This window comes from Halyomorpha halys, unplaced genomic scaffold (assembly GCF_000696795.3).
Source record: "Halyomorpha halys isolate HHAL.00 unplaced genomic scaffold, Hhal_1.1 Scaffold110.1, whole genome shotgun sequence".
In the NCBI taxonomy this organism is placed as follows: domain Eukaryota; kingdom Metazoa; phylum Arthropoda; class Insecta; order Hemiptera; family Pentatomidae; genus Halyomorpha; species Halyomorpha halys.
In genome coordinates, this window is record NW_027112640.1 from 2,304,843 (window position 1) to 2,318,918 (window position 14,076).

Genomic DNA, 14,076 nt, shown 5'->3' on the forward strand with positions numbered 1-14,076 from the left:
ATCGACCGAATTTGAGTTTCAACTGGAATCATTTTAACTAGACAGTTGGATGGTGACTGCATTAAATTAATCCTCCTTAGCCTCCTATTCATAAAGTATAAACATTTGTGTTTACATGGATAAAAGTTGTATTGAACGGAATTAATTAGCAAACACTCTAGAATCAAAATAAACAACGAACAAACGAAAAACGACAGGACTTTTTGAATGCCCTGGTATATAGAGCTTTTTTGAAACTTTCAATTGTTATTCTTATGGAATTGGGTGGACAGAAGGTAGTCGAAGATACGGGATTTGAAGATTGGAAGAGTATTAGAACTACAAAAAAGGAGGGAATAGAATTACATAGGGAAGAGGAAAGATCTACCAAAGGCTGCAGTTCGATGGGCAGTTACATATAAGTCTGAAGGCCGTGAGCGGGTATTGAGGGAATGCACTGAGGACTTAAATTGAAGGATATCTGAGATGTACAATGGACGGCAGGATTGGATAACTTGATAGAGAAAGGAAGCAAGGAAATATTTACGATGGAGGGAGTGGTAAAGCCACTTCAACTCTTCATAAAATCGGGTGACCAGAGGTTTCCCTGGGGACCCCAAAGATGAATCATACAAAGCAATTAATTAACCGTTTTAATTTTGGTTCGAGATCTCCAGAGACTCCCCCGTAATAGTCCATAGCAATAGTCAAAGTGGGGGAATATTAAGGAAGTAACCAAGAGCCTGGGGGTTTCAAAAGGAAGTAGGTGATGAAGATAATTTAAACGCTTCAGGGTGGAAAAGGTACGACGGGAAATATGGGAAACTTGGTTTTTCCAGGAAAGCGTTTGGTCTATAGTGTCACCAAGGTTTTTAATGTATGGATGGAATTGTATCGGATTGTTGTTTAAGAATAAGGTTGGAATGTGAGAAATAGTTTTCCGGTGATTGGATCCTATTACGATTACCTTAGTCTTCTCTACATTCAACTTAAGCTTGTTTTCTTGTGCCCACAGACTAATTCTATTCAAGTCTTCTTGAATCTTCTCCGTAGGAACTAATAGATCAGAAGGTGGAAAGAAAAGGTAAATTTGGAAATCATCTACATACAAATGGTATTGAGAATTTTGGATAAGGATGGGAAGGTCATTGATATAGATAGCGATAAGGGTAGGGGATAGCGATGAACCCTGAGGGACACCACAGGTGAGGGGTCGAGTCATTGATGGGAACGATCGGATAAGAAGGATTGAAACCAGTGCAAAGCACAGTTGGATAGAGGAAGATTTCGTAGTTTGGTAAGAATGATGTGGTCAACCGTGTCAAATGCTTTGGAGATTTCAAGGAGGATGAGGATAGTTAGGTTTTGGTGTTCCATGGCAGTTTGGAGGTCGTGGGTTATTTTAAGGAGAGCGGATTGTGTTGAATAGCCAGGTTGAAAGCCGGATTGGAGGGGATCGATGAGGGAACGTTCTTCTAGGAAGTTTGAGAGTTGGTTTTGAACAAGGCGTACTAACGGTTTTGAAAGGTTAGAGATTTATCTATTATTATTTATCTCACAATATTCCTTTGAAATAAATTTTCATGAAATGTGACTAATATGAACATTTAAAACTTGAAGACGATTTGATTAACACCTATAGCCATACTAAGATAATGAATACCAGCACTAAATCACAAGTGGATCAAATTACATTAACTTAATTAAATAAAAATGGATTGAAGTAGTTAAGAACTATAAAGTATGGTAACTCACAATTTTACATTTTCTTTGGTTGTCTGGGGGATCTCAGACCACCATAGAGAAAAAAATGATATCTCAGCCCAAATGAACTTCCTTCTTTCATCTTCTAACAATTTAGTAACCATATTATTTAATATTGATCTAGTATGAGTAATGTAATAGTCTTCAAATGTCTTTTTCCATCCTAAAAATTATATTTCTTCAAAAATTACATTCTCAACGCAATATTGTAAGTAAAGATATATTTACTAATAAATCAACCTGGGTCATTGTGGGAATGAGGGCAAACAAATATTTTTAACTTCTTATTCCTATTCCATTGTCTTTCATCGTAGACTACATTCCAGCCTTGCTTCCAAACACCTCCATCAATGTTATCAAAAGGAATTTTATCATAAACATGTCCCATCTAAAAAAAATTTTGATAATTAGTTTTAGAGAAATTGTATGAATCATTAAGATAATATAAAAAAAATTATAGCACGTAAGATATGAATAAATTAATCTTATATAAAACAATGGTAATGTTTTTGATTGAAAATGTTATTTCCCTCAAAATGTATGTAGATGTTTGGAATCTCAACCCCCAAATAATTGCTAAAAAGTCAATCAATCTTACCCCATTGGAGGTATTTCCAATATAGTTTTACATTTTTTATCCAGCTTCATGTGTGCAGTGCATTTACATATACGCCACATTTACAAAAAAAATATTGGACATAACTCTGTTGTTTTATTTTTAAACACTTTTTCAGTATGAATATTTTATATATCTTTTTTTATTTATTACAGTTTATTTTTTTTTAAACGTGTTAACCCTTTTAAATTGAATGGATAATGTAGAATCAGAACCAGAAACATAAAATAAAATAAACGGCATACATAAATTTCTCAATGTTTTTCTGAGGCTGCTGGAGTTCATTGGTCTCAAATATTGACACTTGTCTACTATTGACCTAATATGTTTCATCAAATTCTAGGAGCCAAATGAGAGATTTTCTCTATTTAAGTAAATAGGAGAAGTGATTCATAATTTAGAAATGTTTTTTAAAGTTTAAAAATTTATACACAAGCTGCATTAAGGCACATATAAAAATTTTGAATTTTTTCAGAGTTAAGTACAAAATAAGTTAATTATTTAATATAAGAGACTTTCGTTGAGTCCATATACTATTTTACTCACTATGAACTATAGATACAAGAGTATAACATTCACAATGTACATAAAATGATATTTTTGAAAGACTTAGATCTTCTACATAAAAATAGCAGAATAGCCCTGTTTATTAAAATTATTTTTTTACAAGAATGCATATAAAATTAGTTAATATTTTTATAAGGCTTCAATTTGTGAGGTTCACCAAAATCTTGGACTAACTTCCTGCAGTGACCACCATACTAGGAAGTAGGGGGAAAGGTCAGTGTAGCTGAGTGGCAAGAGCATGTCACTCAGCTACACTGACCCCAATGACACTTCTACTACAGAGCACTTTAGTCATTTAACCAGGTGAATCAAAATTATGTTCTGTAAATTTTTCCTATCAACCATGTTCAACTAAAGATTAAGACAGCTCCTTACAGTACAGTCAGTATTAACCCTACAATATACTTAAAGTATAATAAATTTTAAATAAAACCACCTTTAGCTTGTTAATGAATAAACTTAAATATATAATATACATACAAATCTTTATATTATTTTTTAACTAAAAAAAAAAAAATAGTAGGAATGCTTTATATATATTCAAATAATGGAATTTACCTGTATATCTACTTCTGGCAAATCTACTGGTGCAGCACATGATGAAACAGTATCCTTACCCTAATCAAAACATATTTTGTTTAACAAATGAGAACAGGTAAAAGATATTTCAGGAAGAAAAATTCATAATTGTGGTGATTAAAAAATATAACGATGGCTTTACCGAAACATTGGCTTTGATTTTAATTGTATGAGCTTGCTTCAAGTCCTGGTGACCATATGAGAGTCGAGCATGGAACGGTTTGGGCCTCCTTACCTTAAAATGCAATAAAACATAAAAAGTTTGATTTATCATATAGGAACATATAATAACCAACAGATTCCTTACTGATTTCTGTTCATTGGTTAAAGTACTGTCGAGCAATAGATAGAGACCAATGCAAACTATGACAAGAAGTGTAGTACCCACAACAGCTAATCTTTTAATTCTCATATTTTCTTTTCTTATAATTCATCAATTACAGAATCATACTTCCCAGTATGATTAACAATCCGATAAATCCAATAAAAATCAAACTAGTAAAGGACTTTTTAAGGAATAATAATTAGGTGCCTACTGATATAACCTAAAATGAAATAAATCTTGCTCCGCTCGTTATAATTATTTCTATGAATAATATCATCTGCCCCATCAATAATCAGGATCAAATTTATTACTAAAATAAAATAAATAAAAAAAATTCTATCAGATCTCTGATTGGAGATAACACGAAGGTTACCAATTTCAAACACCCGGACAACAGCGCTTTCTATTGATTTAAGGTAATACTAACCGTAGCTTAGAATAATATCCTGCAGGCTGATATAAAAATACACAAATCTAACTACAGTAATCAAAATTAATGTTTATAATCAAGTATACGAAAATATATTAAATCTGCATTCATCATCTTAATGATTCAGATCATAGGATCAGTTAATAACAATGGACGTTTATACTTGGTATTCACAAATATTTTGGTCAAAGGCACCACAGGTATTAGTACCTCATGGAAACGGTAATCTGTCCTGAAAAGAGTGGTAATTTTTTATAGGATTATTATTTTGTTAAATTATAATTACCATGGACACCTTGTGGTCCCTCTCTTCCGTTTATTTTCAAATTTGTTGACCTAAGTTCCCTATCTATATAAAGCTATAATATGAAATAAGATTTCTTTAAGTAGGATAGTTTAACTGTTTTGAATTTTAGAGGTTCTTGTGGTGTTGGTTAAATTTGGTCTTGAGTGATGGAGTAGAATATTGGGATATCGGTGTGTATGTGGATCGGTCCGATAGAAGTACTCCTTAACTTAAGGCCATTTAATCAAAGAGCAATGGTGCTTGGCAGAATCTGCTCTTGCTCGCCCGCCACTGACAAGTGAACCCACTTAGGTAGGATGAGGTACAAAACTATCATTTTCATGGAGAAGAATCTCCTTCTTCCGATAAATCAGTACTTAACGAATACATTGCAGCTTTCGATGAATAACATCAATTTGCCAACAGTACATTACGGTATTAATTGTTTATGTTATTATGAAGAAAACTGTAGTGGACATTACTGACAGCCGACTACCTTACTATGACCTTTTTAGCTATTGTGTGCAAGCTACTAGGCTTTTGAAAATACCTTGGTAGTTCGCCTTTATTTGGCCAATGATCGTAATACTTTTCACAATCTTTTTATATCCATTTTCAAGATACATTGCTATGTGATCGAGAAATGGATAATTTTTATTGGAAGATTATTGATTGACCGTGTATAAAGATGAAAGGAATATGGTCCGGGTGCGGTCAAAGAAACTCAAATAGTCGAATTATACTATTTGAGTTTCTTTGACCGCATCCGGACCATATTCCTTTCATGATAATTTTTATTGCTTGTAAATGTATGGAAGAGTTCCAAGGTTAAATTTTTTTGGCGTTCGTTTTACTAGTATAACACTCACTTTCCGAGCTTTTTTGTTCTATGTGGCGTATGATGATGGTTCGTGGATTTGTTCGTGTAGAGTTCTTCCTCTATTTCTCGAATGGTTGGTCCCGACAGAGCTGGGACTACTTCTACTACTGTCTTCAGCTGGTTGTTGTCAAATAATAATGACCTATGTCTTCCAACTCAAAATCTCCAAAGTAAAACTTCTGAAAACAACATTGCACTGTGCATTTGTTTATGGTATCCTGATCCTGTTATTCATTGATATAACGAACAATTTGAGCAAGCACTTCGAGCTAGTTCAAATTCGTAAAAATAAATTTAATGAAAATCGTTCTTGAACTTTCGTTTCAAAAACTTTGAACAGAATTTCATTTATTGGGTACTTTTGTATTTTGTGGGGTTAATAACTTTTAAAAAAAAAACCGTGCCCGTGTAGGCCTCGGCGCTTCGCGCCGAGGCGACATATTTCCGTGACAACGTATACTCTATGCTAATATTACATAAATATAAATTAAAATCAATCCAATGTTATATATTTGAAATAATAAACCAGTTCACATATTGAATTCAGATATTTATTTTTGCTTGGTTATACAAAATATTTATACAGTTATACTTAATTCTAAGTATAAGGTAATTAACCTCTTACCCCCACCACCTCACTCTTACCCATCCCCACCACTACCTTCTCCGTTACGGGACACTTTTGCCTGCATGACTCTCAGCATCTATAATCCTCTTACCCCCACTACTACACTACTAATTACCTCCCCCACAATCTACTTCCGTTACGGGACACTTTTTCTAACATGGCATCCCGCAAAATGATTTATAAGACGTTGTCACGTCAATAAGAGTTATTACTATCATCATATTTAATTATGTTTGTGCACCTAATGTTAGTTGCTATCTGTTATCTGTTTTTAAGATTTAGTATCGAAACGTGAAGGAGGGGCTGAAACAAAGATAACCAAATTCATATAGTTATTAAAAATTTTCATTTAAGAGGTTTACAGTAATTTAACTCAATCTTTCAGTAGTATGTAGGATACCATCGAAGCCACTGTTAGCGAGAAAGCTAATACGTCATCTTGACAACCTGATAACTGCAGAGGCATCGGTTCAATTCTGGCTTTAGCTGGTTGACTTTTATTTCGTGGCTTTCTCACGGATTGGAAACTCGGCTTTTCACTCTCCGTTTAGAATAGAGTGGTAACAAATAGGATAAACCTCCAGTATGTCAGAAAGAACAGGAAGGGGATAAAAAAAAAAAGAAGTACGATTTCGCAACCGAAAGTAGTGGAGTTTGCTTTTATCAAACGTTTAACTCTTTGACATGTACCTCTATCATTCGAAATTGTTTAAAACCTTTCGTGATGAGGTTTTATTGTTTAGATAGCAAAGTAAATATTTTAATCAGAAGTTAATTATACTTTATTTTAAATATTTTTCAGTGTATATATATGGTTATATTCCAATTCTTATCTTTCTAGGTCTCTCATCTAAGTTTTAAAATAGTGATTACTGAATCTTGACATGAGTTCAGAAAAAATTACATCATCAGAAATTCCTCTCCTCTTTAAAAATAGTTTACATTGGAATATTTTGAATTGGTCAGTGGATGAATGGAATGCTTTTTTAAATGATTCTTCTGTTAAGTACCCATTTCGAGTTGGTTCAATGCTGTGTTCTAGGGTATTTATTTTAAACTTATTCGTGAAGTAAAATTTACTAGTAAATAGTATTTAAATTATTATATGTAGTTTTTATATATATTAGCATTACTACTGTTGAGTTGTTACTTGATTTTACTTTTATACTTGGAACTTCACTATTAGGAATGGTATTTATGGAGTAATTTAATTAATGAACGCCAAAAGTAACATTTTGAAAATCATGTCTGTGAAGGTGCTAACTTGATAATCTATCTTTTGGTGCTCATGGTAAAACGTGGTTAGAATTTTACACTACTAAGTGTATATTTTGATTAGGTCTTTGATTAGTAAACCTTCTTGAGTTTAGATTTAAGAGACTCTGGCAGTCTTCTAGCAGGTCTAACCGTGGGTACTGTATCATTGCTAAGGGTTATTTTTACTTCATAGGGTATTTTGCTTAAAATACAACTTTATTAATTGTAATAAATTGATGTTCTTCTTCATCTAAACTCATTATTAGGAGGGTCATTTAGATTAGACAGTGTGTATGTCTGTTTAATGAGTCCCAGCTTCTCACAGGTTGAAGCACTCAATATCGGAGATGAGTCATCATTCACCACAAAATATTCTGCACTATGGGATTTATTCTTATATACTGTCTTTAACATTGTAATACCCAAAGCTTTAGAAATAAATCCTTCAAAAGATTTGACTTTGATTGAAGTTTTAGACAATTTACTATGCCAAAATTTTTCCCAGGTATTAACCGGCAAAATGTTTGTATCGCTAACTGTGTCTAACTTAAACAGCACAGGAATGTCATTGATATTAATATACTCTTTACATAAGTTAAAAGTTGTCTTCACATCCGATATAATGTTGCAGTCAAACACTGATTCAGATGATGAGGAATCTTCATCAACCTCATAAACTACACACTACTTTAAAATGGCCAAACCTACCAAACACAATAAACTTTTTCCAATAGGCTGGGAAATTTCTAGGTGGGTGGGCGGTACCACATTTTTTACATTTATATTCATGGATAGGTACAGAACGGGTAGGATTTGGTAGCTTGATTTTATTGAACTTGTTAGTATTATTAACATCAGGGCCCTGTTTCTTAATGAAAGCTAATAGTTTTAGTTCAAAATACGAGTATAGAAACAGCATTTTAATTACACTAATACTTATTTTTTCATAATAGCGAGGAATATTAGTCATATTACAGGAGTTAAATAGTACTAAAGTACAAGTTACTATTGTACAGGTCAGTGTAATTGTACCAAGTTAAATCGATAAGACTAATAGTATTAGTTTGTACTTTATTATGAAACAGGCCCTTGATTGCATCTCTTCTCTACCAGCCATCTCTAAACTGTAAGATTTTCCAACTTCTGCTGCCCGACAAATTTGGGTAACTTCATCTAATGTAAATGTTTTAGTCTCTTTAAGCAAGGATTTTTGAACATCTGTCGTTGTGATTACTTAATTAAACATTAATATTTAATCTTTTTTTCCTATGATGGTTTTATATTGGCTTGTCCTTGAAAAGAAAAATACAATGAGATGTAATTTGTTCATTTAAGGATTTAAATTGCATCGTTAATAAGTTGTTTTTTTTATAGTCATTAATTTTCATAACTTGGATAGTGTAACTATGCCTTTTCTGTTTAGTGACTATTTTGTGAATAGTTGTAACAAGAACATATAAACTTAATATCCAAATGATAGCATTAAATGTTTAATTATTATCATCTCAAGACTTTATTTATTAGTGATTATGAAAATCTTTCTACTAATCATCTCACTATATCTAGTACTTACTAACATTATTAATATATAATAATTTTATAAATAGAGGACTGATAGCTGGGTTTGGGGGAAGGTTGGTCGGCCAGACAGCTTGGTTCAATTCCCATTTGGATTAGTTAGTATTTATTTATTAATAGTCACCCTGAGAACTGAGTCTTCAAATTGCCACTAGAAAAAAATATAAATGAGTTATTAAAATTTTGATTATATAAATAACAATTGCATATAAATAACATCATCATCATCATCATCCTAATCAATCCTCTTGAACCGCATTAAGCAGTGTGAGGATGAAGTTTATAGAGCCCTCTCCAGCTCTGCTGGTGTTCTGGAAGGCGCCTTCTGTCATTCTATTGAAGTCCTCTTCTCTGGAAGTCTCTTTTTACTTCATCTTCCCATTTCCTTCTAGTCCATCCTCTTCCTCTCCTGCCCTCTACTTTGGCTTGGTTGGCCTGCTAGCTTTCCTGTTTGGTTCCATTCGCAGATGTCCCATCCATCTCAGTCAATTCTCTTCTATCGAATTGTTGGCCAGCTTGTACCCTGTCTTCTTGTTTTCATCTCAATCTTTTGGAGGAATCTCATTTCTGACGTTTGTATCCTTAATTGATGCTTCTTCATCAGTGTCCATGATTCTGAAGAACATGTCAAAGTGGGAAGAAATGTTGATCTGAAAACGACCACTTTTATTTTATTTTCCTCCTCTTGCCTGTTTAGAAAACCTCTCTTTACTACTTCAAATATCCTGCTTGCAGCAGTGATTCACTCAGCCACCTCTGAATTGATACATCCATTTTCATTAAGGTGTGCACCCAGGTATGTGAAGTTTTTTACTTGTTCAAGGATTCTTTGACTCTGATAACGCACATATTTCTCCTAGGCTTCTTCCCAACCCTCATTACTTCAAGTGCTCTTTCAAAATCTCAAAAACTCTCTTTCAGAAAATCATCTTATTAATGAAATACATTACAAAATAAATGGGAAATTCCTCAGTCTCATGCTCAGACTCTAGGTGACTGTTAGAAAAACCTCTCTGCAGTTAAAAACAACAGGAATTCAAATATCCAAGTTTCACATAATGGAAGTTAGAGGATAGTAATCATTCGCAGTTTTTTGCCCTGTAAATGGCAATAAAATAAAAATTAAGAATCTGTAATTAAAATGTTGTCAGTAATAATAAATGTTAACTATTCAACACTCTTTTTCTTGATTATTTGGAGTAACAAGCCATCACCTAATGTAGCTATATATGTGGAAGAATAGTTTTTAAAACTATAATTAATAGTTTTGAATCAATTAATGATATATATTAGGAGTTCTTTACTTTTCTATGGTTCGTTTATATGTTTAGACTACTCCTTTTTTTTTTTTTTAGGATCCTCAATGGGAAAGGAATTGTGAAGTTGCAGATATGACCTTTTCTGACTTTTTCAAAAAATTTAATGAGAAAAATAACCCAAAGAATTGGTGGTATTTTGATTATAAACATATTGAAGAATGGTTACGTGAAAAAGCAGATAAAATGGTAAGTTTAATTAATTCACATGTCAATTAGACAATTTTTAGGTGTATTTACATACATATATGATTTGTAATAATTTTTAGGATATTAATTGGAAGGATTTCGGGCATCCTGAAATCACAGCCAAAGGCTCTACTCTTTGGATAGGAACAAAAGGTGCTCACACTCCTTGCCATATAGATACCTATGGTTGTAATTTAGTTGCGCAGTTGTATGGAAAGTAAGCCTTTATTAAACTCTTGGTTATTCCATAGTTAATTTTATTATGATTTTTTCTGTTTAATTAAGATTAATTTTTTCTTTCAATACTTTTTTATGAGAAAGAGATGGATTTTATTCCCCCCATCAGAAACCAACAACCTTAAACCTTCAAGGATACCTTATGAAGAATCCAGCATTTACAGTCAAATAAATTTTTTTTGTGGTTGCAGTGATTTTTCAGGTATGATATTAACTTGTTTATACAACTAGATAGAGTATTTACTTTTATTAAGTTAACTTAATGAATTAATTATTTTATTTAAACAATTTGTTCAATTATTCAAGTTATACAATCGAGTTAAAATGAGCCATTAAGCTTCATTATAAGGATGAAAAGTTTGTTCTGTTATCCGTGGCATTAAATGCCACATTGTATTACTGTCCATGGAAGTAAGTACAATTCCATCTTGTTCACTCATGTCACTATGTCAAAGAATTATTTTGAGTAAGCAAGAATATCATTGATAATTTTCTTGAAACTTCAATATGTTTAGTCCCTCATGTGTCATTGTTACCTTGCTATTATATGAGAGGAGCTGTTAATGGAGAGAACACTTGTAAGTAATCGGAGAAAATGTTGAGTAAATTGTTCATAGATCAGTTGTGTTATTTTTAAACTCCTTTTGTATGATATAAACAATAATCCTGTCCTGTTAAAATCAGATCTTTTTTTACCTGTACCAAAGCTGCCAACTTTTTGAATTTTGATTTTTCTGAACTACATTGCAATGCTTTACTATAAATAGTGATTTTATTAAATATTAATAATTAAAATTTAAAAAAGCTATCTCTTTATGTTTAAATTTCCTCAATAAATTCTATAGCCTGTTATTTTCTTGTAATTTAAATAAGTTGTTATTAGAAATATCTGGAAATAATATTGAAAATTGGTTTAACGAAATCAAATAATGGACTTCTAATTTCACAACTTAATTAATTTTACTAAGCTTTTTACTTTTAATTAAAGTTTTTTTTTAAATCTGAAATTAAGGATTCTATAATTATCAATTTTTTAAAAAGAAATTTTGATCAAAAATTATCTGGCAATATGTTTCTGTTTTGAATGTCTGTGCTCTTGAAATCTAATTTAATTTTTATTGAAAATAAATCTTAAAAATGTATTATAAAATTAAATATCAAAATATAAGAGATAATAATTTGAGATAGCTTTAATGAAATATAATGGTTTTTTATATTCACTACTTATCAATGTTTCGGTCTACAGATTGTAAGCAAATTGGAAATGAAGAAAAAGACAAAACTTAATTTATGGTTGTAGGAAGATAGTCCGGGTGGTGTCAATAAAGCTATCAAAATAGTAGAAAAAAACTAGTTATCGTTAACTAACGTTTCGCCCCACTTTGCCGGGCTGTCAGATTAAAACAAAGATAGAAAAGATTGTTTAACAAACAAATTTCTGTCTTCCTACAATCTACTTCATACAGTCAACAATCTTCTTCCCATATTAATTTATTATCATGTTATCTTATGAGATTAAAAACCCTGTAAATTATTATATAGTGGTTTATTTTTTATTATATCATTAAATAACAAATAATAAAATATCTGGTGTGGTTTCGGATTCAATGTATTTTGAAATGTAAAATATTAAAACTTGTGGGGTTAATCATTTTTTCCCATCTATTTCAAAGGTTCAGTACAAAAAAACTAAAAAACAATATTAAGTTCAATGCACTGAATGTTTGCTATTTTAATTTAACTTTTTTAATATTCTGTGAAAGTGATATCATCTAAACAATCATGATTTTTCTTCTATCTTCATAAATGGCCAAGATATGGGCATAGAAAATATCTAATAGACTGCCATTTTGATAATGACTGTAATGACTTGTACTGAGATTTATGATCGAGTTACATCTAACTTTAATGCCAAATTTAAAAAAAATCAGGCTTGCTAGCTTCAGAGAAAAACTGCAGAAGACAGATTTTTTTTTTTAATCCAATTTTTAGATTCTATATATTTTGAAATGTAGAAACACTAAATTTGGGGGGGGGGGGTTTATTTTCTTGGTTGATTACAAAGATTCATTATTAATAGTAATAAACCAAAAATGTATCGCAACAGCCGCAGGGAGGAGGTTGCTCTGGCCCGCTTGAGAATAGGTCATACTCTCCTCACCCACTCTCACCTGATCAGAAAACTGCCACCTCCAACGTGCAAATATTGTCAGTCCATTCTTACGATTAGACATATTTTCGAAGAGTGTACTCACTATTTGCCAACAATAAACAGGATAGGACTAACCCCAAATTTATCTGAAACTCTCGCAGATGAGGAAGCTAAAATTACACGAGTATTTGAATTTTTAAAAGCACATCGCCTTCTTTATAAATTATAACTCCTCTTCGATTTTTATGTTTTTTATTTATTTTATTATTTTTTTAAAAATTATTTTTCTATTTTTTTTTTTATTTTTCTATTTTTTATTTTTTTTTTATTTTTTACTTTTATCATCCCATAGGCGTTGATGACCAGAGGGTTTTACGCCTTTAAGCAACAATAAACAACAACAAACAAAATGTATACAGTTTGTTGATAAAATACTTAGTTTAGCCTGAAACCAAACCTAAGAGTCTACAAAGTCTAGAGAATCCTTAGTGGTCTCAGAAGATAACCACTACATAACAGATATAATGGTTTGTGTGTGTATATATAGGATGCTAGTTAAGATTTAGTTCAAGTTAGGTGATAAGTAAATGATATTGTAGTTCATAGTACTGAAATACATTTTTTATTTTATAGTCTTTTTTTTGTTGTAGAAATTAAAAACATTTATGTGGTGGACTTGGAACCTGGAGATGTACTCTTTGTGCCATTTCATTGGTGGCATTACGTAGAAAATCTTTCTTCTGCCATAAGTGTTAATACATGGATTTCTTGTGTAAGATTCCATTTTTATTTTTTAATGACTTTATGTTTTGCTTTAAGTATTTTTTACCATTCTTAAGGATTTTTAACTCAACTTTTTTTTATTTCTTATCCTGGGCCCTGTTTCATAATGAAAGCTAGTAGTATTAGTTGATAGTACAAGTGTAGAAACTAGTGTGGTAATAATATTAATACTTATTTTTTTCATGATAGGGATGATTATTAGGGATATAACAGGAATCAAAAAATACTAAGGTACAAGTCTGTGTAGTTGAATTAAGATAAATCTACAAGACTAATAGTATTAGTTTGTACTTTATTATGAAACAGGGCCCTGGTGAAATATCATTTAGATCATAAAGAAATTAACTGACCCTATTTTGATTATGAATTACCTTTGGTCTCTTTTTAATTACATAAACAGTATCATGATTATTGGTGTTTACCTATTTTATTTGGAATTATTTGTCCAATATGAAGTGTGAACAGCTTTTATATAATTTATCAACATTACTCAGGTCTAGTTGTATATAT

The 14,076-nt window shown here is 31.5% G+C and overlaps 2 protein-coding genes across 5 annotated transcripts in view; one reads left to right on the plus strand and one right to left on the minus strand.

The window, feature by feature from the left end:
- LOC106677835 (alpha-mannosidase 2) overlaps positions 1–4,233 on the minus strand; it is a gene marked incomplete in the record, with an annotated part of 30,854 nt that extends 26,621 nt beyond the window's left edge. The window contains 5 exon segments of the mRNA XM_067050430.1: positions 1,735–1,906; positions 1,984–2,131; positions 3,485–3,544; positions 3,648–3,740; positions 3,813–4,233. Of these exon segments, the coding sequence (XP_066906531.1) occupies positions 1,735–1,906; positions 1,984–2,131; positions 3,485–3,544; positions 3,648–3,740; positions 3,813–3,917 (578 nt within the window).
- The window catches only part of HSPBAP1 (HSPB1 associated protein 1), a 30,415-nt gene that overhangs the window by 13,477 nt on the left and 2,862 nt on the right, over positions 1–14,076 (plus strand). The window contains exons 1-6 of one of the 4 annotated variants that reach the window (XM_014415978.3): positions 6,419–6,805; positions 6,896–7,097; positions 10,245–10,394; positions 10,475–10,611; positions 10,712–10,833; positions 13,434–13,555. In XM_014415978.3, the coding sequence (XP_014271464.1) occupies positions 6,939–7,097; positions 10,245–10,394; positions 10,475–10,611; positions 10,712–10,833; positions 13,434–13,555 (690 nt within the window). In that variant the 5' untranslated portion in view covers positions 6,419–6,805; positions 6,896–6,938. Of the gene's footprint in view, positions 1–6,418; positions 6,806–6,895; positions 7,098–10,244; positions 10,395–10,474; positions 10,612–10,711; positions 10,834–13,433; positions 13,556–14,076 lie in introns of those variants that run through there. The other 3 variants (XM_067050434.1, XM_067050435.1, XM_067050436.1) reach the window with 3 other exon arrangements.